The following is a 25,814-nucleotide window of genomic DNA, read 5'->3' as shown; positions in this document are numbered from 1 at the left end:
CCATGATAGCCCAGACCTGTCTATTCTTTGTTGTAAGCACTTATTCAACCCTTCACTCAACATGTGCCATTCCCACTGAAGGCTGCACGACTGACCTTACACAGAAATTTTCTTTGAGGACACCAGAGGAGGTAGATTGTGCTCCAACTGGAGCAAACAAAGGGGATTTTCTGTTTGGTTCAGTTATGCAGTAATAAAGCTCACTGAAACTCTTCTAAATAGAGCAGATTCCATGCTAAAATGTTTCACACCACTCCAAGTCACTTAGAAACTAATTGTCTAACTTACTCAGTATTTAAATTTCTTAATACAGCCTAGGAGCAAAAGGCAACCTGGCCATTAAAGTTCATCTTACCCAATATTTCTAACAGTCATTATAAACAACTTTTTAAATAAAACAATGTCTTTTCTCTAGAATAGCCACATGCTAGCCAATAGGCATCATTAAACAAATGTGCGTGATGGCTGCAAGGTATATTATTATAGTAAATCAGACCAAAGGAGGTGATTTCTGAAGATATGTCACTCATTTGGGAAAGAGTTGCATGGAATCACACTTACTAAGGGCTGCCTGCACAGTTACAGCCTCTGACTCCTGTGAGTTTTCACTCAATCCTACAGCATTCGCAGCTTTCACACGGAAGACATATTTCTCTCCAGTTTCCAAGCCATGAACCACAAACCTGGGTTAAAAAAGATAGCATCACGTATTAGTGTATATTTTACAGGAATCATTCCATGCTGTAACATTTTATTGTTGTATCAATTAAAAAGCTCAACTTCATGAGTGCTTCACAAAGGAAAATATTTCCAAGAGGCAAACGGCAATAAAAGGCATGATGTAGTACAGTATAACTGGAAGGGACACTGTAGCAAAAATTGCAGTAGTCATTAGATTGTTAGCACTGATCTGGCAGGTGAAGTCAGATAAAATATAATATAGTCCCTCTGAACTTTGTCTTGCTAAATTCTAATCTATTCTGGGAAGGAACTGTATTTTTCACTGTAATTTTATAGTCATTGTCAAAAATAGCTTTCAGTTTGGATCTGAGTTTCTTAGGTAATTACTATATTAAATAAAATACTCAGAGCTATCCTATTGTAATATAAGTTCACATATGAAGAAATTAAATGTTTTCTCTTATTTTTGTGCTCTCTCAACCCCCTTTGACCAAGAACTAGTCTCTACTATTTTTTGGATCAAATTTCTTGACTACTTGAAAAAAGAACTCATCAGAATACAAAATCACTCAGTTAATGACTGACATAACACACAAAACAATATAATGTGCTTGTTATAGAAAATACAAACTAAAAATCTAATCTTTGCATTAGGTGATTGATTGCAATAAAAATAAATATGATTTTCACAGAGGAAATTGCTTGAAGAATCTCATAATGAAGTTTGATATCTTCAGGAGGGAATAAGAAATCACCAGAAATTAAAACAGTGCTGGTGTCATGACGAGGGAATTAGAAACAGGGTCCACTGCTCTTTATCCAAAGATGTACAGATCAGGAATTGGACACTTTGCTTCCTGCACAATAGCTGCCAAAGCACTTTTGCCACCATATTTATAGCAGAAATGGCTTGACCTTTTGCTCTGTTATTCATGGACTATGATAAAGCTTTAGAATTCCCTCTCCTTTCTCATACTCTTCCTCATCAGGTCTGTTTACCCCACAACATAACTCATGCTTTAAAAGGGCATGTTTTGCATTTACTCATGTCCAAGACATTTGGAATAATGTCTTTAGAGTTTTCTTTTAAAACTCAAAGTCATGGAATAGAAAAATATATGAAAAAAAAATCAAAAGGTGAGGAGACTTGCCCTGCAATTTGGAAATCTTGGCTCTGAGAGCCTGCAGACTGTTTTTCTTCCATTCATTCAACATTCTCCTTCAATTGTAACCCTATGGCTTAGCACATAAATTGTCTTAAAAATAACCTGCAGTTTTCAAACTTCCCAAAAGTACAGGATTGTTATCAATACCTGTTATATTTAATAGGTTTATGGTTACTGGGTTCCCAGTGGTTTGATCCCACCACAGAATACTCAATGTAGTAGCCATATAAATCCTCTTCATGTTTTGGTTTATCCCATTGAACTACAACTGATGTTTTTGTATTCCTTGTGGCCACCACCTGACCAGGTGCAGATGGTAAAACTAAGAAAAAGAGATAAAACACATACATATTAGAAAATACATAAAAATAAAAGTAATTTGAACTAGATGAAGCACTGTATAATTTGATCATATTTAATCACTACAGCTATAACCACTCCTACCATGTTAATATTGTTACATGATATGTATTTTAATATATTTCTTTAAGTCTGGATACCTATATATATATATGTGTGTATACAATTTTTTTTTCTATTTTTTTCTCAGAATGCTCTGTGCAGGTCCTTACCTATATGATTTCATGCAGGTTTTATGATAGCAAATTACAGGAGCACATATTTTCAAATATGAGTGTGGATAAAAGCATACAGATATGAAAATCTTCACTTTCTAATTTCTTTCTCAAATAAGAGGTTGATGTAGAGCTTATGTCCCTGTAGCCTTACTGTGTCAGTAAGAAATGCACATAAACTATAGAGATATGATATTGTGAGGATTAAGAAATAATGTCTTACAGTTAACTAATGACAGCCCCAATTCCAAAAATACGAGCTTTTCAGGATAACTTTAAGCATATATTTGAATGCCAAAAGTTTATCTAAAAGTAGCTAGATGAATGTCATAGAAGCACAGGAACACTGGTTGGAAAGGATCACTGGGGATCATCTAGTCCCTCTACCCTATCACTGTGAGTGGGACCATCACCAACACTAAACCAGTGTGTCAGTCACGGATTTGTACGAGTCCTGAAACCTTCTGACAACGGAGATTTCACAGCTTACCTGCACAGCCTTTTCCAGCACTGCACTCTTGCACCTTGCATCTTTCACATTAAGAGTCTGTATAGAATGAATTTACTAAACTAAAATTTATGGCTCTTGCCTCTATTTGACATTTGACAATGCTGAGAGGTTTGACACCATCATCTTTGTAAGTCTTCAAACTAAATAAACGCCTCTCTTCATAGGTCACAATCTCTAATCCCTCGGTCGTCTTGGTTGCCATACAGAGGACCTCTCTACTTTACAACCATCCCTCCTGATTAAGGAAGCCAGAACTGGTTTCAGAACAGTACTCCAGGACCAACCTCAACACCACCAAGGGAAAGAGGACAAAGCTTTCTCCAATCTGTTGACTACAGTTCTCTCAATGTACCTTAGTAAGCAGTATACTTTACATACAAAGAAAATTTGTTGTCAGTTTACACCAATATAAACAGATGAATATGCATAAATAGAACCAGAAATATTGAGATCCAAATGGAAAAAAAAATCTTAGTAAGAACCAGCATACAGTCTGTACACTATAAAATATCTGTCTGAGCTTTCACAACGCAAGAAACTAAAGCAAGGTCTCAGCCTAACACGACAGGTTAAGAGATGCACCCAGTACTCGCCTTTTGAAGATATTTTAGTTTCCTCAGATTGGTACTGCAGAGAACTGCAAGCAGCATGAAACAAAAGAAAGGCAGCATGTTTTCCGCTTAGTCTTTCAATATTAAAATAAAAATTAATACTTACATACTGCTATGCTTTATGCAATAAATTTGTAAGATCAAATGGATTCAGTCTGATAAATGTACCTATATTTTGGTTTTTATGTGTGTCTACAAGCACATATTCTCGAACTTCCACTATAGTCAAAGAGCTAGGGCTTAACTCAGTTACACAAATTAATTTAGGGCCATTTTGGACTATCAGTCACTTCTTCATGGAGTTGTCAGATGTGACTCAGGAGATAATACCTACAGTCCTCTGAAATGGCAAACTGAAAGCATTTGAAAAGGATGTCACTTTGGACAGCTAAACTGAGCCTTACAGCAGTGCTCAGTAAGGTCCTGAAAATTATTCATCTCACCCCAAAACAGACACTGTACAGCTGGGTGACATGGGGCAATTTATGACAACATCAGCCAGCTTGTATTCCAGGCTCCAATTGCCACAGTCAGACCAGAAGCATCTACTGCACCTGTAGATACCTACATGGAAACACCTAAATTTAGATTTTAACCTCAAACTGAATACTCCTTCACCATTCAATTAAATTGCCTCATTTTAAGTGTCATTTAGGATGGCCTAGGATGCCCCAACCATTCTTTAGTTTCTGCTCATAAGGTACCAACAATCACTGCGTAATGATTTCTGTCCCCATGAAGGTGTCCCAGGCACCCTCAAGAATATCAAATGACACTAAGTGCAGGCAACTAAAAGGAGCCAAGTGTTTCTGATATATTTTAGCTCAGGTGGCAAACTCTGTCTCTGAAAATAGTCTTGAAATTTCTCTTTAAAATAGATTCTTCTGCATTGTGCTTAATTTAAAGCTGTGAGATATGCAGAAGGTGTTGCATTAACCCCTAAGGGATAGCTTATTTTCTGTATTAAGTGCAATAAATACAGTGCTTTTCTTCCCTACCTTGGGGAATGTTGAATGGTTTAAATACTTTATATGCATTAATGAGACATCAAATCAAGAATATATGAAAGCAAAAGATGCTTTTCTTTGTCATGTAGTTATAGATCAAGCTGAAAATATGGATTATATCTTTAACTATGGTATATAAGATACTGTAAATATTCTGTATATTACTAGAAAGTGTACTAGTAAGATATGTGCACTTAAGGTGACAGTTATCAATACATCAAACTGTTATATATGGCTTCTGCAAAACTGCAAAACCGAAACAAATATTTCAAAAACAAGATAAATAACCACTCCCTAAATTTTCATTTGTGTTTTTGAACGTGACCTCAAGAAAAACATTTCATTTTCATTTGGAAAATCACCACTGAATATGTAGCTGCGTCTTTCCCTGAAGTCTTCTCATCTGTATGACAGAGGAATAGTGCACTAGCAATAATTTGCAACTCAGAATACTAAGAAAGAAATTAAAGGCTACCTTATCTAGCTGAAACTGTAGGGAATTAGGTAGTGTATAATTACCTGAGCCAGAAAATATAATTATCAAAGTTAGTGATTAACCTATTTTTGATGTCATATTAATAGAACACTGAAGTGTGAATAACTAAAAATAATTACACTGATTATTGTTTTCAGTAGTAAGGCTTGTGATCACTAGGAAAATTCAGAAAAGTCTCTAAAATTTAACATCTTGGTCTTTTTTAAATCCTTCACAGAACTGAACACAAAGTCAACTACTGCTATTGTAGTTATACTAATCTAATGAGAGTTGTCTCTTTCTGGTTTGTAAAATATCTGTTGTTTTTAATATTAATGTCTTGCAATTAATACCTTACCAACAGTATCTTGTGGTTGAATAGGTTCTGTGATTTCAGATGGATCACTGATGCCATTTTTGTTTGCTGACAACACTCGGAAAACATATGGTTTTCCTTCTGCAAGGTCAAAGACTGCATAGCGAGGAGATTTTACTGCAACCTGTGCATTGACTCTTTGCCAACTTCCACTGCCAACCATGGACTACAAAAAACAACAAAAAAGCCATGAATCATTTCTGTGAACTGTCAAAAATTGAACATATTGCTGTATTGCATCCTGTCATGAATTTATTTAAGAGCTATTGGAGAAGGATCACTCTCAAATGTCTGACTTAAACATATGCAAATTCTCATTGCTGATGCATTCCATTACTCTACAAAAAGGTCTGAATAGCTCACTGTCTCCTTGCCTGTCTCGACTTCAATACGTGCACACTTGTACATGCAGCCAGCTTTCTTTTAGGGCTGTGACTGTCAACTGTGATTGGCCCCAAAGAATTACTTTCATGTCCTGCAAAACTCACATGAACACCTAAAGGTTTGGAGTCAAGCAAACAAGCCCTAATCCAAATTCTGCAGAAAGGTAGGTAGGGAGGGAAATGTTACTTTACTCACAACTTTATTTATTCTGTTGAGTAAGGTCATGTCCCCTAAAAGCATTCAACAAATGAAGCAATTACTTTTGTGTATTCTCAATGCAGCAGCTGAGCTTATCATCACCACAACTGAACATGGAGGAGAGCCAGAAAATCAGTACTCTGAGAGAAATCTGCTGTCCATTCGATTTCCCACATAAGCTGTTTATTCTAACCAAAAATTAGTCATGGAATCTTTCAGAAATATCAGTAAAACCCAAGTGCCTAATAAAGTCATTGAAGAAAATTTCCTTGGCCGGTAGATAAGTGCATACAAATTATATGTTTATAAAATTTTGGAACAGAAAGTCTGGGAGCAAAATCTAATAGATTGTGAATTTCTTAGAGGAGGAACAGTGTTTCATGGGTGCTTGGTAACTACCCTGTATATAATGACAACTACAATAGACAAATAATAATAAACATCTGGAGTCCATATATCAAAATCTTTCTCACCCACCTAGTGTTCTCAACAGAAAAAAGAAATATATCATCAATTTTCTTCACAATAAAAAGCTGTAAAATATGAAATAAATATTATTTTTCCATATATTTTACTTCTTGCCATGAAAAACATTAATTTCTTCTCTTAACAAAGTATCAGCATCACATTTTGTTCTGCAGTCTGATTTGACTTATCTGTTAAAAAAGTATTTCAAGAGAACAGAGAAAATTCATTTCCATTTTGTGTCTCGAAGGCTTTACAACATTTTTATTCTTCAGTACTGAATCTTCTTTTTTTAAAATAAAATAGTTAGAAAATTTTGTAAATTAACAGATGACAGTGGAAAGCAAAAAACAAACATTCACCTATGAACTGACTAAGCTGTTCATAGATATCAGTTATTTATGCAAAAATATTTTAGATTCAGGTATTAATTAGTACAACCAAGCTCTTTTTTCTAATAATAGCCTTTTTGTCCCAATTTTCACTGTCCTTCAGTAAGTCTGATGTTTAAATGAGATGCTTTTTTTCATCATTGCCCCTGCCTTCTACTGTTTCTGGAGCTATATGAATTTATTTGTATAAAGCAAGAAGATAATGTATTTTTTCCAATTCATTCTTAGAATGAAATTCAGCTAACCAGGTGTAGGTTTCCACTCAGTGAAAATCTACCTCTGAGCTTTTTATCTGGGCTATTTCTGCATATTCTGGAACTAAAAAGGTGTTTCCATGGCAAGAGCTGGTTCAAAATCCTTACATCGATATTCTTGAAATTTATAGATAAGCAAAAACATATGTAAGTGGGAATAAATGCAAGAAAGGCATTATATTTCATTGCACAGAAATAAAAACTAGATACTTATTTCTATGAAAATTTTTGCTACTTCTTTTGAATCCATAAGGCAGAGTGGGAGAAATGGTCATGCTTGCAGGAAAATTTAACCAGTGGGTGGTGTTCACTTTACATCAATTTGTTCAACATCCAGCAAGTAATGGATGATGAAGAGTGCAGAAATGGCCTATGGAGTTCTTTTGAAGTGGAGGGGGTTTTTGTGTGTCTGAGAGGGAAAAGACAAGCTGGGGGGCTGCATAAGGAGGAGTGACATGAACAGGACATCTGGGGAATAAACTGTGGAGGAATGTGCAGAATTTTAGATGTGCAAAGAAAAAAACTTGCATAGTAAGAGCCTGAGAAAAGGCTGTTACAATATTCATGGTGCAAATTGAATGTGTGGCATCTTTATGAAGAGGTTTAGCGTGTGTGGATTGGTAAGAGGGTCCATGTGGTAGAGGCATAATTCATAAACACTAAGTATAGCTTGACCTGTGTTTTAGAGGTCAGGTATGAGGCCCATTTTACCTACTAGGAAAACTTTGTAACAAGTTACTCTAACCCAATATAATTTAGAAACATAGTTCAGATAGAGACCTATCTAAATTTTATTCCCTTAGGTGGATGAGGAACAAGCCCCTCCTACTGTGAACACCGAAGTCCCCTTTCAATTCAAAGAAAGGAGGAAGGCAGCCATGAAGAGTACCAGGGACCAGTGAACCTGAGACAGTCATTTGCCTCTTTGCTGACCTTACAGGGGATAAATTGGAAATGTCAGTATATAGTAGATGGTGACATTGCCCTGCATAAAGCGAGGATCAAATTATGAGTTACTGTCTATTCCTTGTTCTACCACAGAACTAACAGACAGAAAGTCCCCTTTTTTACAGAGAGATTGAAAATTTACAATCATGCCTGTAGGATTGTGAAACTATAGATGTATCTTTTCTTTTTTTTTTTTTTTTTACTGCAACTTTACATAATTATTTGTTCCCACTTAGACAGCAGCAAGCAAACAGCATAGTGGAATCCTTTTCTCTGGGCCTTGAATTTCAATGCTCATTAAAACTTGCAGTAAGACATTTGATTATCCATCCTTCTCTAATATCCCACTTCCAAATCCTGGAACACCACAGTTTTATTGCTCATTCTGCAGTTCTGAAAATGGTTTTAGTGTAAGTGCACACAGAAATGAAGCACCTTTCAACAGACCACCACTCTACAGTGCAGTACCTTCTCAATGAAATACGTCAGTGGCTCCCTGCCACGGGGAACAGGTGGATCCCAGCTGAGTACAACATATGTTTTGCTGATTTCTGAAGCATGTACATTGGTGGGAGGGCCTGGAATCTGAACATCCCCTGTAAGATTAATAAATGCAGCAAGTGTTAAACAGCAGATTAACTCCTGGGTCAGCATTCAGGGTACAGCTCATCTTTCTGATTAAACTTTCCCACCCTGCACTGCAATGGTCAGCTATTAGGGGCTGTGATATCATCTGTGCAGTTCACCTGATCACTTCAATTAAATTTTGATAAATAAAACATCAGTATTAATAGCTAGTTACTTACTCTTTCAGTAAAGGTCAAATGTGCTCCCTGAAACTCTTGTGCATTTGTCACACTTTTTTCTTTGGTCACAGTTGAATTACTTCAAACTCCTAGTAAAAAGCCTACTTACTATATGCAAACATTTTTTGATCAAAGACAGAAGTCTAAAGAGTTATTATGATAAACTAGAATTTAAAAAAAAATAGCTGGAAGAGAAGTACAATCAGAAAAGAAGCTTTAAAACAAAGAGGAAAGCAGGAAAAGGAGCAGAACCTATTAGCAATATATCCTATAACATAATGGTATAGTCTAAAGCACTTCTAAAATCTCTGAATTAGAGACTTAAAAATATGTCACCAGCCCTCTGATGGCTCCACCACATAGTGTAGCCTGATCAAAGCCCTCTCCCCATTTACTCTGCAGAGTTACCAGCAGTGAATTCTTCCTTCCTGGGCCAGGCAGGAAGAATTCAGCTCAGTCTTTCATGGTCCTGCTCACTGACTGCAACATGAGAAAAAGCTGGTTCTGCTATCCAAGGGATTACAGAGGGGTAAAACAGCACCAGATGGGAGAGTGACCTGTGATGGTCCTGTGATGGACCTCTGCACAGGCACATCTACACAGCCCTGAAGAAGCTTCGACTTGGTAGTAGGTCAGAAGTAGCAACTCAGCAGACACCTAAAAATTTTATCTTTATGGCTTGTGATAGAAAAAGAAAAAATCTTTGTTCTTTGAAGCTAATTTTTTCTACTTCTCAGATTAAGAAAAGAACATATATCCTCAAATGTTTGTTTTTAAAAAATAGAAAAATATTTCAGTAACAATTTCTAAATCATGGCAGTGATATTTTAAACTATTATACATATCTGTAGAATGAAGCAAAATCTACACTGATATTAGTTCATCATATATATTTACCAAATCAAAACCAAACCTTTTTTAAAGCAAACTGACAATGAAAATTTATTTTTCACAATGCTTTCTATATTTGATTTCCTACAAATGTATTTTTTTCTTTCAGAAAGGTACATGAACCAGCTGAGTTTAAGATGAAATTGATGACATATAGTCAAGTAAATGACAACAATCCTTCACAGCATTAAGACAAAAGGCTTCCAAGTGATTTCAGGTAACAAAATTTCAACATGCTTTCTTTCATTCTTGAAAAAACAAAAGCTCCCATACTTTGTAATGATATAACATGGTGGTACAGAATGGTTGCCAGAATGGCTAATCACCCTGCACTAAAAAGAAAAGCATTTGTGATCTGTGAGATTGCTCTTTCAGAAATAGTCTCCAATCTTGCAGATGAAAGTAGTGATCTACATAAAGAGTGATATTTGAATATTCATACGCTATTAAATATGAACATTCATGTGACAGATGTGACAGAAATCCAAATATCATTATTTATGACTATTCCAGAGTGTCCATTTACTGGACCTGATCATTCTAAGGCAATCCTGAGAGGAGAAGAATGATCCGTGAAGCCAAACAAGACAATTACAGTCTGATATTGTGATGTGCCTCTGATCCTGTAATACCCATATCAATTCATTAAGGGTACTATTATAAAAATAGAGGAAATTCATCTGTCCTCACCATGCACTGGGAAAGCCATTTAATGTCTGATTCTCCTTCAAACTACATTTGTTCTCAGACACTTTTTCTTTTTAATTTTGATCCAATATAGTTAATAATTTTAACAGTTTAAGTGCAAAGAAGGTCATTATTCAAGTATAAAAACCAAATTATTCTGAGGAGAAACAATCAAAATCAGAAAAAAATTCTTTATCTCAAAAGTTGTCAGGGATCTCTCCAATTCTCCTGAGGAAAAACATTACTTAGTCTATAACTTTAACCTTAAGAATAACCTCCGTATTCAGGTAGATATATTATTTAAAGAATTGAGATGGATTGTGTAAATTTTTATAAGAATGGCAATAACTTGCTCAAATAGTCAAAATCACTCTAAAAAAACTATACTTCACTCCCAGAAAGGTAGAAAGAGGGGAAAGCAGGCAATCAAATGCCAAATCAAATGGGCAATTAAATGTTCAGCCATTTAAGTCAGCTTAGAACAAGTAAAAGCAAAAAGGTGAGAAAATGCTGTTGATATATAAAAGTTTCTCTGTTGACAGTGTGACGTTCTCCATCCCTTTAGACCTCACTCTTCACTTGTGTTCTTTCAACCTTGCAAGTCACAATGTGGCTTTATTTCTTAATATAAGACTTTGTCACTAGATGGATTTCTTTTCAAGCTATGTTTCTAGGTAGGATGCAAAATTCCTGGAGAATAAGCAGATGTAGTGAAATTGCAGAAATGCTACATACCTTCAAGGTCATCCTTACTGATCACAATCTTTCTCCCTTCATCCACGTGAACAGCTGTTAATCAAAATATCCAATTAGTTTCTCAAACTAGTTCAATATATTTACAAATTTTGCAAATTATTGTTTGTCATGTGTTCAAAAGCCGGTATGCCTCTGTTTCTATAATGTTATTGTCTTTCCCCAGATAGTAAGCTTGAAGTTATATACTAGTTTGTTCACTTTCATAGGAAAACAGGGCATGGTAAGGCAGTACTATTCAAAAATGTGCTAAAAAGCAAGAGTGATAGTCACAGTAGATGGATTTGAGGCAGATTAGTAATCAATTGTATTATGAACTGTACTTTTGTTATAGGAATTAATCATAAAGCATACACACATACATAAAACACATGTAAAGGAAACTGTATATTCAGCTCAGATTTCACCAGCAACATTGGGGCAATGCTTTAAGGTATTCATGATTACTTTTATTCCCCTCTGACCAAAAGGAGGACATGAAACAGAAGGTGTGCAAGTACGTGATATACAGAATCCGCACAGGGGTTTAGGACAAGGCTAAATCAATAAAACTACTCCCCAGGGCAAGCTGGCTTACTCTGTTTGTGGAGAAGCTCTCATAACACTACTTTGCAGCCTGTAGCAAGATATTCAATCAAAGGAAGAAATAAACTCTTCTCCTTAGGTTAACTGGGCAAACAGAATCTTAATTTTTAATTTTTTTTTAAGAAGCCTTGAATAACCTACTTTGTGTCCTCTCCAGGTCAAGGGGGTCAAGTGCTGCAACTGGTTCGGAGGCTCGAGAAGGCCGGCTAATGCCAGCACTGTTCACTGCTCTCACGCGGAACACGTATGACCGTCCCTCTTGAAGACCAGTCACAGGGTACTTGCAGATTTTTACAGGAGCATCGTTGCACTGGACCCAGTTTTCCAGACCTACTTCACATCTTGGAATAGCAGAGGACAGCCTTTGTCAGTATCGTCTCACAATAAGTACGCCCCATGCTACCCACACCAGGTCAGAGCCACAGAACTCACATTTGCCAGGCTGAGGAGCTAAACCATACATCTCATTAATGAAAGTCACACACTTTATACACTCTCTCTGGTCAGAGATTCAATCCCCACTCTGTTCATATTTTTTTCATAATGCAAAGGTCATTTTTCTTCCATGTGTTTTGGCCTTTTCAAATCTATCTGCCTCTCTTCTGTTTGGTTCACTTCCTTGCCATGTAAAAAATAAATTATTCACTTTCATTTTTAATATTCATCTCCAAAGAACACAATGAATTTGTAAGATTCACCTAATCATTTTCATTTCCTCTTTGTCATATTTTCAAGTAAACTTCTTTGTGCCTTTCCCTCCCAAAATGACTGGGCCACAGAGTATGAGTCATCAAGAAGAAGAGTGATGTTCTCATACTGACTGCTTTGTGTGTACATATATAGTTTGCATCCTACTAATATAAACTTTTGTGTAGAAGACTCTCTTTTGCCCTGACTGTGCCAGAAAAAAGTCATGTCATGATCAAGAGCTCCTTGGCACTGCAGTGATACAAGCAACGTGTCAAATGGCACATCTGACTAGATTATACACAATATAGGTGAAATACTCCTGTGATCTATGTACTGCATAAATTGGATATAGATGGTAGAGTCCCCAGGTCTCAAGTTAATTTCCTCATACTGACTGCCATTCATAAACCTCTATTTTTCCAGTTATTCCCAGACAGTTATCTTTGAATTACATCAAATGACAGGGAAGCAAATAGCAATGAGCTGCAAATGTTGGTTTTAAGTGCAGAGCAGTGTACATTATGAAATCATTTCAGTGAGGCTTTGCTGACTGACAGTTTCAGACACGAAGGATCAGATGATCTGCTCTGGTTACAAGGAGCAAGCATTCACTTCAGTCAAAGAGCAAAACATACAAAACAGTGCTTGGATCCTCTGCTCACCAGCTGCCTGCACTGAGCTGAAACCCCAGTAAAGTGCAAAGCTCACTGAGGGACAGAAGCCTGCCAGTGTGATTTAAACTGCCAACTCCCAGGAGTCCAGGCCTTGAGCCCCTGATCTACTACATTTAAGAAAGAAATAAAAACCTAATGTAATAACTCCTAGGTTTCAGCTTTTGCAGTATAGAGATTAAAGAGGTTAAATCTAATTCAGGATGCCCACGGATTCTAGCTTTTATAAATTAAATACTGTCAGGGCTCATTCTCTGATATGCCCACATCCATACTATTGAACATTTTAAGTGTATGATAAAATGTGTCTGCCTGCAAATATTACTTGGAATGGCCTCCAGCCCCTGCTAATTCCCAGACTGTGCCCAGAATTGCCTGTGAAAATACTAAATCATCTGGGCCAAAAGTTTGCCAAGGAACAATCTCGTAATTTAACACAGTGTGTAACTGAGTTCCAGTGCCAAGTGTCTGTAAAAATACAACCAAAGACCACACACACTGAAAGGATATAATGGTATTTTTTCTCTTCGGTATATGCATATTTCTGGCAATTAAGAAAATTAAATAAATGCTAATGCTTACATACTTGTCAACAAAATATCCAATAACAGGGCTCTCACTGGTTGTATTCGGTGGTTTCCAGGTAACAATAACATAGTCTCTGTTAGCATCATGGCATTTAACATCCATTGGTGCCCCTGGTGCTCCTGCGATCAGTGCATCAGCATCTGGACCACAAATCAAAATAAATTGGTTTTGACCCCAACTCCTCTGATATACATCAAAAAGTCAAAGGGAATACTTTCAGTTCATTGTGCTACTTGTTTATATGAATGGAAGCTCAAACATTTCATGATGTACTAATTCACTGCAATAATGATTCAGGACCATAATGTCTATACTTTTATACAGATAAAATGTTCAAGGATATTTTTGAGAACAGAAAAGCTTTTTAGGAACCAAACAAATCTTATTCTTTGCGAGAATTAAAAGCTTAACCCACCCATGCATTTTTGTTGCTCTGTTATACTGAAAGCTGTGACTCAGTGTGTTACCAATCAGACCAAGGTACTCAATAAAAATCATTTAGATCAGGGAAAAAAAAAATCTCTTAAAGAATAAAAAATTTCAAACTCCTGGAACATTTATAACACTATGTTTTATTTATAGTCCTAAATACTACCTTTAAGATACCCTTTTGTGGCTTCATTTTGAGAGATATTGACTAATCTGGACCCACAACTCCTAATGAAATCTCTTAACAGGTAAAGTTCTCTCCATTCGAAGGAAATAACAAAGAAATATCCTGTAGAGAGTCTAAATTAATAAATCCCAATCAGTTGTGAAGTAGTTTGTGCTCAGTATCAGGTCACAGCCTTCATGAAAAAAGGCAAGAGAATGGCCAACAGACAACACTAGAGACTCCACAGGTCATAGCACAACGCCAGGGTCCAGGGCATGCAAAGGCATCAAACATGGTATAAAATGGACAAGAGAGTTTACCCATCACTACAACAAAAACTTTGAGAAAGTTTTTGTATATTAGCGGGTGTTTTTCACCTGAACAATGTCTTTTGTGGAATTTAACCTGGATAGAAATAGCTTTAGCAAATTGTTTCAAAGGAGATCAGGATGCCAGAGTGGCTTGTTCAAAGACAAACTGCAAAGCCCTTGCACTAGTCCTGTGAGGAAGTTGGATTTCAAACCTCTGAAAAAGACATTCTCCACCTCTACCCCACACAAACTGTCTGGATGACACTCCCACAAGGCACATATGTTCCAATATGTTTCCAAGAAGAACAAGTTATAAAATTAATACAGCTACAGCGGCCTCAGTGGGGCTGTTCCAGTTTGCCCACATCAAGGATGTTGTCCAATGTATTTAAGAGAGTGAAAGAACTGCTCAACCTGAAATATTTTATCTTTCAATGAAAAAAATATAAAACCGAATCCTAAGTTCTGCTCACAGGTACATGTAGAAGTTCATTTTTACTTCACTGAGAGCTGTGCATGGAAATGTGATGAAAAGTTCTGACCTTTGTTCTGTTTTAATACATTTACCTCCTTTTACCTCTGTCTCTTGTGAAAACTGTATTTCTTCAGTCAGCTAGTTCCTCACTTTGTTTCTTTTCTCTGGTTAATGACATGACTATGACTGGTATAGTGGTGGGAATATTTCTTTTGCTTTCTCCTGCATGTATCCCTAAGACCAGGCACAAGATACAAGCATGCCCTGCAAGGCTCACTCCCAGTCTCCAATCTATAACACCAAAACTATTACAGTGAGAACTGATTGTATGCAAAGATGTTTATTTCATACCAGGAAAGGAGATGAAAAAGAAAGAAATAAGTTGTTTCTTCACAAGTATGGTTTCTCTGGTTCTCCAGGAAACAAAATCTTCTCGGGAGCATGCTCCTCTTGAAGCTCCCCATTCATGTAAGGTTTTTAGTACAGACTACTATATACAAATCAAATTGCTATGAAATTCCACGGGGCTAAATTTCTTTCATACTTCAGTTATTACATGGGATTTTTTTCATAAAACTAAACTGCACAATGTTTTTTTAATTTCTCCTCAAGAACCAGATTAAAATTTTACCTCTTACAAACAGGTATGCACTGCATTCGCTGATTCCGCCTCTTGAAACCATGCGCAGGGTGTATAAACCTTCATCATCTTTGTTCAGATGAGTAAAGGAAAGAGCTGCCTGGCCTTCTCCAAAATACAGCTTTGTCCACTTGGAGTCCTTTAGCAGCACATCTGGAGAAGAAGACCCATCAGACACGTTACTTTGGTGCTAGAACAACCTGCATCCTAGTGCAGTTCTCTGCCAACCAGGGACACAAACTAATATTTATGCCAGTTTTATTCAGAATGGTAGGGCTTTGGATGCCATGAAAACTCTACAGAGAGTGAGTTGCATCTCTCTAAAATTATTTGATCAGTGACTTTTAGAGAACATGAGGTCTACTAATACACTATGCAGTGCCAACCACAAAATTCCTATCACTATTCTTTTTAATACACTGAGAGACAAAAATGTTACTCACATTTAGAAATATTGACATGAAAACCTGCCATACACTATAATGAATGGAGGGTGGGACCTTGCTTCATTTTTAATAAGTTTTGCTACCTGTTCAGGTCAAATGTCAGTTTACTCAATTTTTTCTTCCAAATTAAAAAAAAAAAAAAAAAACAGATTTCAATTTAATCTGAAAACTGCTATAAATGTATACCAAACTTAAATCTTCAAGTCATGCCTGTTGAGCATTGAATTAAATTAAATTTAAACCTCTCAAAGGTGAGACATGGTGACCCATGATTAATGCACATTAATCTGATTGCCTAGTGAAAACCAGAGCAAAAAGTGAACAGGATATTTCATGCTAGGCAAGGGGCTTTCTCATATCATCCTTTTAAATAACTGATTGGGTTATTTTTGATTTTTAACTCCCTCAGGCAAATCACATACAAATTTCTTGTAATCAATGCAGCAGAACTGTATTTAAAAGATATGAATATCTATGAATGTTCATTATTCCACTGCTTAAATAGATTTTGGAGCTGACACTCAAACATTTGCAAAGAAATCAGTGTTCTCACCTACAGGTGAGTTTCATAAGCAGGTATAAAACATGACACACATTCCAATAACAAAGCATGTGCAAGACACACACTACTAAATCTTACAGCAGTAAACTGCATAATCAGCTAAGCATTTAGTAGTTTTATGAGAAGCACACAAATTAAATTCAATCACATTCCTTCACAGTAGATCCTCACCTAGAAAACCTGAGCACCCCCTTTCAGTAATGCCTGCCACAATGGTACTCAGACTTTGTGTAGAGAGACATGATGTACTTTAAATTAAATCAGAAAATATCTCCACCTAGAAACTTTAACCAATGCATGAGCCCTGTGGTAAATCCTAAGCATAAACATATTGACTAACCAGCATCTCTGAAAAGCTGGTCACTGATTTAGACTCAAGGTTTCAGTGGATTGGTAGCCACCACAGTTTGAATATATAGAAACTGTAGGCAAGCCTGTAATACTACTAAGGCCAGAATCACCCATTTCCATTCTTTAAGTGTACCTGATAGCAGAAATTGAGGAGGCAGCTGTGCTTGGTAAGAGCAGAAAAACTTCTCTTTCCCACACAAGGCCAAAGATCCACGAGAAATTAACAGTAGGCTGCTTTTTTTTTAATGCAGTCTGGATGAATGACTTTGTAGGCAAGACAATTAGAATAAAGTTTGGACATATTTAAAAGATCTAATAGAACAAGTATTCATAAACCTGCCACAAGAGTATCACAAATAAAAGTTCTCACTCTTCACAGTCTATTCATGTGTTGTGCTCTGTTATTTTTCCCAGAATTTACTTGCAGAAGACTAATCCTCAGAAGCAGTGTCTCAAACCTCACATATAGACCTCACTGTTTATATTATGTAAGATAATTTTCCTAATTTCCTAATACATGACTGATAAAAATTCATACAGAGAGTGGGGAACTACTGTATACTACAGTTTATTTTTATCATGTATTGTTTTTGTCCTGCTGAAATTTTAGCTAGATTCTTCATGAATTTTCCTTCTGAAGTCAATTATTTTATTCTAGATTACAGTATAAATGGCTGCAGAATGCTGGTACATAGAGCATTATAGTTTTTATATTAGATTAGAGATCAATAATGGAAAATTCCTATTATCAGCTGAAGTCATGTCCAGATTAGATATACATTCCTGAAGCATTATTTTGATTTTGCTCTTTCAGTATCTTGAATGGTTCTTTCAGAATCCTAAATTGTTCTAAGTGGGCCATGAATAATAGACATCATATTCATGTTTGTGAAATCCCAAATTAATTCACAGGATTTCACTGAGCTGACTTATATGCCCCTAGGAGTCTACAAGATACCCTCAGTAAGGCTCACTAGTGTGAAGCTTATTTATGCCAGATAAACACATGCTTCTCCTGTGTATAATTATAAATAAATCATACATATCCATCTCAGGGCTTTAGTTGCTATTATTTGATTAACACAAACTGAAAAATTTTAGAAAGAGTACTGTTGGAATGCATGAAATAGAAGCCTCTCTGAGTCCCTCAGAGAGAGAAAGAAATGCAGTGATTGAATTGGAACCTTTAGAGAAACTGGAATATATTAAGCCACAGAGACATGAAGTAGGAGTGTTTCAGTTTTAAGTAAGTAGAAATATATCTTAAATGCCTTAAGAGACTGTGTTAGCTAGTAAAAAGCCCTGAAGCCTAGTTTAAAGTTCAGTAGTGTTACCTTTCAGAAAATTAACTTAGCTCCAGACATAAAAAAATATAGCAGAACATTGCTTGCCTTTCTAGACAGAACAGATAGAACAGATTTGCATGAACAGATAGAACTATGTGTGCAGATTTTGTGGAAGAACTGACACTACTTTCACACATCAGAATTGAGCTCGGACAGGTGTAGGAAGAATGCTTTAGAATTGTGGTTTTAGCTGATTGGATGATTTATGAATAAAATCTCCCTGTATTGGGATGCAAAGGAGGTGGTAGTAACTTCTGCTAGCTGCTGCTGCTTCTGCTGCTTCTGCTGCTTCTGCTTGAAACATCGGGGCTCATTGCCAGAAAGCTTCTAGCACAGACTTGAACACTCCCAACTCTTTGCCTTCGAGGCTGATGTAGTCACGCAATAAACAACTTCACAACAACCAACAATGGCTCCTGTCTCTTCAAAGACTCAAGACCCACTCACAATTTGACAGAGCACAGTCTTAATGCAAGAGTAGAATTAAATATTACCTCTCTAAAGAACCAGAATGTCTAATCCACATGAGGTTGGACAAGTTATAACTTCTCATTGCTTATATTTATGCATCGCCTCCAGCTCTCAAGGGACTCAACACAGGCAACTGTAGCACATAACAAAGGTTCTGAAGTGCATGAATTCCTGCTGTGTTTGGGAAAGAGCTCTGCCAGTTAATGCACCTGTATACCTCCTGGAAATATTGTGATCCATGTACTTGTAATTAAGGAAAAATCTAACTTGTTTGTAACATCCTATTTCACATAAGTAGAATAATGGGATGAACACCTATTTGACTCCCTAGCAAAAATCTACTGGCTTAAAACAGACCAACTTTTCATCTCAGGTTTTCACAAGGACTTACTAAGTTAAACAAGGGGAGAAACAAAGAGCATAATATTGTTACATATCAAGAAGGAATTATCTTGTCATTATGAAAGAACAAAGAGAAAGGGACATGAGCTTTGGTTCATAGTGTAAGAAAATTTCATGTCCAATGAAAAGTGGAGCAATACTGTGCATTCCTTGAAAATTAGAAGTTCTTCTTAGCTGCAGTTTCAAATTTAGAATTTGAGAGATTTGGCACCTTGAGAATCTGCACCCAGTAAGAGACAAAGTAAAGGTACTCTTGAAAATGATGGTTCTTCTGAGAGTGAAGTGAGATTTTTTTTTTAGTTATCAAAAATCCTGAAGCATATAGCAAAATTCCTGTATGCTTCAGTGGGAACAAAATCTGAATTAAAGAATCAGCCTTAGATTTTAGGTTATTCACCAAACAGAAAAAGCCATTTTTATTATCTCATATTTTTTACTAAGGAAGTATCCACAATGATAGAAAAATAGGAATGAAAAATTAAGTAGTAGTTTGCTCCCTGAAGAATCAGATGTGAATCTGTGTAAAACCATGATGTACATGAAACAAAAGGCATAACAAGCATTAACAAAATAATTCTTTTTCTGATTTTTGTAATCTTGAATTTTCTTGACTGCCTTATTAATCTTACTGTCATTTCTTAGTTTTTTCATCACATTTTGTCCACTATGGAAATTTCTGCCAATTTTTTGGGGACCAGTCCAAACACCAGTCTTGGAAGTCCACCATTCTCAAATGTGGTCCCTTTGGGGAAAGGTCTAACCATTCAAAAATAACCAAGGCTTTCCTTAAATCCTCAGGTAGAATAATTACTTTACAATCCTACACAAGTTGTGGTTGGCGAAAAGTGGTGGGATAAATATGTAGAACAGGCTGCTGCCCTGAACTCCAAGTAGCTAGTTTTATGTTTCAAAACCCTTCTTTGCTGCAGTGAACAAACACTATTCAGGGTTTGTGTACCAGTCACCCCAGTATATGATAAGTTTAGTGATGCTATTTTGAGTGTTTCATGGTAAGACTGTTTCACCTGGCATAACATAGATTTTCACAGACAAAAGACACGAGGTAAGAAACCTACTAACATGGCACATACAGCAGAGCAAACATATGTGTATCAGGCCTGGCTGCTATAAGTATTGCCTAACCATTGATGTGATTTTAATATAAAATTCACAAGAAATGCTGGAGAAAGATCAAAGTGGAGAGCCATACCTCGGTACTTCAAACTTTAACTTACTGCCCTGTGAGTACCCTTCAGCTCAGTGGTCACAGTATTCAACTATGAGTCATTGTGAAATCTAAGAACTGGCTTTGGATCTATTCCAAGTAAATGTTCTAACTATTGTACTATCACAATATGAGGTTACCTCCTGCTGCTATTAATGTGTGCTCAAAAAAGTGTTGACCAAGCCACTTAATTGAGAGTGCAGGACTACAAATTCTAATTATAGATATTTCTTTTTCTCTATTCCAAATTTAATTCTGAGACTATGATGCTCTAAACCTGACCTGTATCCTCAATGTCTCCTCCAGCATTTTCCAGGTAGTTTCTATTCAATGTAATAACTTACCATCTCTATACCACTCAGCACGAGGTCGTAGTCTTTTCAGCTCTGGAGTGATCAACATAGAACACTTCAAGGTCAGTGTTTCACCTTCAGTTGCAAAAGTGACTCCAAACTTCTCCAGAAACTGGACATCAATGTGGGTGAAGCAAATGTCATGTGACAGGGGCACTATGCATGAGAAAATGAAAGGGTTCTTGAGAACAAGTAAATTGTACTTGGCACAGATTCGTGTCTGATCTGAGCAGGAGATGGAGTTTTCTGTTATATTGTATGCTGATCTAGAAATTCGACTGGGAAAGCAAGAGCATCTGGACAGCTCCTACTTTAACTCAGTGCTTAGAAAGCAAAGTCAGAAGGAGCAAGTTGTATCCAGTTTTCTCATCTGTAAAACATTGCCTTGACAAGAGAACATAAATTATCTAAGCAAATAGGAAAAAAAGACTTACAGTGGAAGGGCATTATCGCAGCTGGGTGAGGCTCTTCCTCCTCTCTGAACCCTATGAATAAACATACAAGAAACATTCAATGTCAGGAGCATTATATTTATTTATTGTTTTGAATATGAAGCAGGACTTACTTCGCACAATCACAGCACAATTAGTTGATGCCTGACCGTGGACGTTTGTTGCAACTGCTGAATAGGTTGCAGAATCATCAAAGTCAGCTCTGAAAAGGGGAAGGAGAAAAACAGATGTCTTTTTATGCAAATAAAAATTCTCTTAATGATTGATATTACAAGCTAAACTATGTCAACCATAAGGAAAGTGTAGAAAGCTCTTTACTGGTGGGGAAAATGTAGAGAGCTCTTTGCTGTCTACACAGTGCAAGACATCCATAAAAGACAATCAGAGAGCTGCTACTTTTTTTAACTGCAGTTTTATCTCAGCTTAGTGTGCAGGCTGCATTAACTTCAGCAAACTGAAAATGACCTTTAGAGAATGATCAAAAGGAGATAGCTGGACAATGCTAGTCTGGCTATTCCCTTTCTGTATGTAACCTTCTTTAATCCATCTTGCCTTTCTGCCATACTTTAGAAGAGGGACATAGAATAAAAGTACATGTCATTCTTTCTAAAATTGTGCCTTCTATGGCTATTCCCATCTGGCAGACACTGATATTTTTTGCCTGTCTTATATCTCAATCCAGGAAAATGATAAAAAGTTGTTTATGTGCATACATGGTTTGGTTTGTTTGATTTTTTAGTGAGAAAAAAATTCATTAGGCAAGGACAGTATAAACAAATATAAAGCAAAAAATAGTTACTTGGTGGAAAACACTGATAGATTGTCTCACTTAATACAGCCTTCCTTGAAGTTCCATGAGCACATTTATGACCAATTGTTAAGGTATAGGTACAAACCTTGATGCCCCAGTTCTTTTCTTATTTAAAATGGAGTCCATCATGAATAGTTTATTTAGTAATAAATTTAATGGAGGCCACTCAAAAATTTTCAGTTATGACAGACAGTAGTGTAAATGCATCCATTTAGTTTCTTCTCAGAAGAACAAATTTGTGCCTTCTTGGCAACTGCCAAATGATGAAATTCTGATTGCACTTGTCCTCTAAGAGGTCATGTATCCCAGATGCGGGAGAAGGAATATGTTAGGGGGTTTTATGGAAATTGCAAAACAGTATACCAATTTTGGAGTATGTAGCAGCTGTCACAGAGACATCAGACACCTATTTTTCACTTCTTGCATATGTTCTGGACAGTGTCATATCATAAAAATGATACCATCAGTACTGTGATGGCTAAAGCACAACTTGATGAAAGTCCCGTTAAATTGCAATTTATCTCTCTAAATGTACAGGTCTAACAGCTCCTCCTGGAGGCAACCCTACAGCCACATATTTCACAAAATCAAGAAATCAATTACAAAGTCCATCATACAATTAATTATCAAAGCCATAAGAAGCCATAAGGGTAAGTCCTAAGACTAGACTACAGTCTTAACCAAAAAGCTGCAGCTGGGTAGGAAACCCTAGTACAGTCTAAACAGGCACAGTGAGACTGAAGAACAATTTAAAAGAATTGAAATCATAGAATTGTTAAGGTTGGAAAAGACCTCTAAGATCATCAAGTCCAACTGCCAACCCTGCACCACCACCATTAAACCATTAAACCATGACTTCATGGGCCAGAGCTGCAGGATTTTGGAAAACTTCCAGGAATGGCGACTCAACTACTTCCCTGGGCAGCCTGGTCCAATGCTTGACAACTCTTTCAGTGAAGAAATTTTTCTTATTATCTAAACTAAACCTTCCCTGATGCAGTTGAGGCTGTTTTCTCCTGCCTTGTCACTTGCTACTTGGGAGAGGAGCCTGGCCCCACCTGGCTACAACCTCCTTTGAGGCAGTTGTAGGAGCATTAAAGTCCCCTCTGAGCCTCTCTTTTTCTGCAGGCTAAACACCCCCACTTCCCTCAGCTGCTACTCACAAGACTTGTGCTCCAAACTCCTCACCAGCTCCATTGCCCTCCTCTGGACAAGCTCCAGCACTTCCATGTCTTTCTTGGCAGTGAGGGGCTCAGAAATGAACACAGGATTTGAGATGTGGCCTCAGCAGTGCTGAGTGCAGGGGGACAATCCCTGCCCTGCTCCTGCTGGCCACACTATTGCTGATTTGGGCCAGGATGCCACTGGCCTTCCTGGCCACCTGGGCACACACTGGCTCATGTTCAGCTGCTGTCAACCAGCACCCCCAGCTCCTTTCCCACTGGGCAGCTTTCCAGCCCCTCTGTGCCCAACCTGTAGTCCTTCCTGGGGTTGTTTTGATCCAAGGGCAGGATTCATCATTTTGCCTTGTTGAACCTCACACAGTTGGCCTCAGCCCACTGATCCAGCCTGTCCAGATCCCTCTGCAGACCCTTCCTATCCTCCAAGAGATAAGCACTCCCACCCAACTTGGTGACATCTGCAGACCGACTGAGGCTGCACCTGTTCCCCTCATCCACAGCACTGATGACAGTATCAGAGTTCTTGCTCCAGCACTGAGCACTGGGGATCACCACTTGTGACGGGCCACCAGCTGGATGTAATCTCATTCATCACCATTCTCTGGGCTGGATGTAATTTAACAGTTTGTTTCCATGAAGGATTTTAAGGAAATTACAATACCTTTTTCCCAGAGCTATATAAAGCTTAACTGATTCTGGACTTCTTTGAGAGATGTCAGACTTGACAGCACTTCTTTGCAATGAATTTTTAAAAGCAGAACATTTTTTTTTGCTATTCCAGTTTCACACTGTTTAACACTTGTGTAATAAAATGCCAAAAAACAATATAAAACTGCAGTACAGGACAATTTCCTAAGACATGTTATGCTTCTGTACTGAAATGTGCGTAGTTCATGCATTTATCACAGTCTAGTACAGTATCTTACTATAACAAGCTAACAAGAAATGAAGAAGCTCAAAAATTTCTTACAAGGGGCATTGCAGAATTGATTGTTCTGAAGTTTTAAGGCATTTTTGTCACTCTGCTATATCCTTAATTTAAGAATATATATATAGAACATGCAGTAAATAGTGTAAATATAGTACATAATATATTTAATAACATATAGTACATATTAGCAAATTAAACAGAATTCATCCCCAGAGACTGGATCTTGATTGCCCTAATGCTGATGCTTTAGAACACCCCTTGCCAAGCCTTGGTGTGCTCCAGCTCACCAAAACGATTCCCACACACAGTGTCTTCCTACCACCTGCAAGCCCAGGTTTCTCCTGGATGAGCTAGACCCTCCCAAAGGATGGTGCACACTTGCCCCAGGCAGGACATTGCTGGGAGAGCCGTCCTGTGTATGCTGACCAGGCCTGATCCCTGCCTGGCCTGGACATGATTCAGGCAGCACACAGCACCCAGCTCATCCATGAGTGATGAACATTGCACCAGCTCTGCTGCACTAGGCCATTTCCTCACATAAGCAAAGCATCACTTCAGCCTGCTTCGCTTCTCTTAAATCCAACTTAACTGCTCTCTAATAATTTGTTGTTCCTATAGAGTGCTGACAGCATAGATAAAAAATCAGCATGGCTTGACTGAGGTTAACTCTGATTAAATCTCACTTTAAACCAGTCATCATCTGCTCTCAGTGTTGACTTCATTTTCCAGAAGAACACCAGATAAAATTGTTAAATAGGAACCAATATCTGTAAGAATTACATAGGTCTTAGGATCTAAAGAGAGTTCTATTGTTAAAAAACAGGTGGCCTAAAAGTAATCCAGAAAATAAAGAAAGATGTATTGTGGACTAACTTGGGGTCTCAAATTGTGCTAAAGCACTCAAAGTGTCAGAAATTTAAAGGTGCTAGAACTGCAAAGTTTTCTCCTGAAAATGAATAAGTAGAATGGCAGATACCTGATTAACTTTTCAAATGGATATATATCTGTGGTCATCTCAATCCCCTCCCCATAATTTTGCTCTCCTAAGAAACAGCAAAATACATCTTTTGATGAGCTCTTTCTGTTTGTGATGGCATCCAAGGTAGAGAAAAAAGATTATCTTAAATGTCTCTACAACAGACAGGAGATTCACAAATGGATCATATCTTTAGCCAAATGAAGCTCAAAATCTAAAAGCAAATATTTCACAAAAGTTAGTGATAGAGTTATAACTAATTTTCTCAGGAAGAGCATAAGAAGTAACTGATCAAATAGCTGACCACATTCTTACAGCATCCTTTGTTTTTTATGAAGAGAAATGAGGCTCTTACAGTTATTATGAACACACAATTGCACAGGCCAGGCACTTCTTGCTATTTAAGAGGTCAAAACAACTCTACCCATTTTCTGTAGCTTACTGCTTTGAAAACAATTTATATTTTTTTGCTATGATCACTCCTCTGACTCTCCAGAATAAAAATAAACCATCTTAGACAGCCTAGTACTCACTGAGACTCCTTTATATCTTGTTTTGGAAATGTAGGGTTT

At 37.1% G+C, this 25,814-nt stretch overlaps 1 protein-coding gene across 2 annotated transcripts in view; it reads right to left on the bottom strand.

The window, feature by feature from the left end:
• MYOM2 (myomesin 2) overlaps positions 1 to 25,814 on the bottom strand; it is a 76,050-nt gene that overhangs the window by 33,593 nt on the left and 16,643 nt on the right. For both annotated transcript variants that reach the window (XM_084202411.1, XM_084202412.1), the window contains exons 8-18: positions 21,457 to 21,545; positions 21,326 to 21,376; positions 20,883 to 21,047; positions 15,727 to 15,888; positions 13,713 to 13,854; positions 11,907 to 12,106; positions 11,163 to 11,216; positions 8,512 to 8,639; positions 5,385 to 5,568; positions 1,995 to 2,169; positions 562 to 683 (exon numbers count right to left, since the gene is read on the bottom strand). In XM_084202411.1, the coding sequence (XP_084058537.1) occupies positions 562 to 683; positions 1,995 to 2,169; positions 5,385 to 5,568; positions 8,512 to 8,639; positions 11,163 to 11,216; positions 11,907 to 12,106; positions 13,713 to 13,854; positions 15,727 to 15,888; positions 20,883 to 21,047; positions 21,326 to 21,376; positions 21,457 to 21,545 (1,472 nt within the window). The remainder of the gene's footprint in view (positions 1 to 561; positions 684 to 1,994; positions 2,170 to 5,384; positions 5,569 to 8,511; positions 8,640 to 11,162; positions 11,217 to 11,906; positions 12,107 to 13,712; positions 13,855 to 15,726; positions 15,889 to 20,882; positions 21,048 to 21,325; positions 21,377 to 21,456; positions 21,546 to 25,814) is intronic.

This window comes from Fringilla coelebs (genome assembly GCF_963513975.1).
Source record: "Fringilla coelebs genome assembly, chromosome: 3".
In the NCBI taxonomy this organism is placed as follows: Eukaryota; Metazoa; Chordata; class Aves; order Passeriformes; family Fringillidae; genus Fringilla; species Fringilla coelebs.
This window is presented reverse-complemented; position numbering and strand designations above follow the sequence as displayed.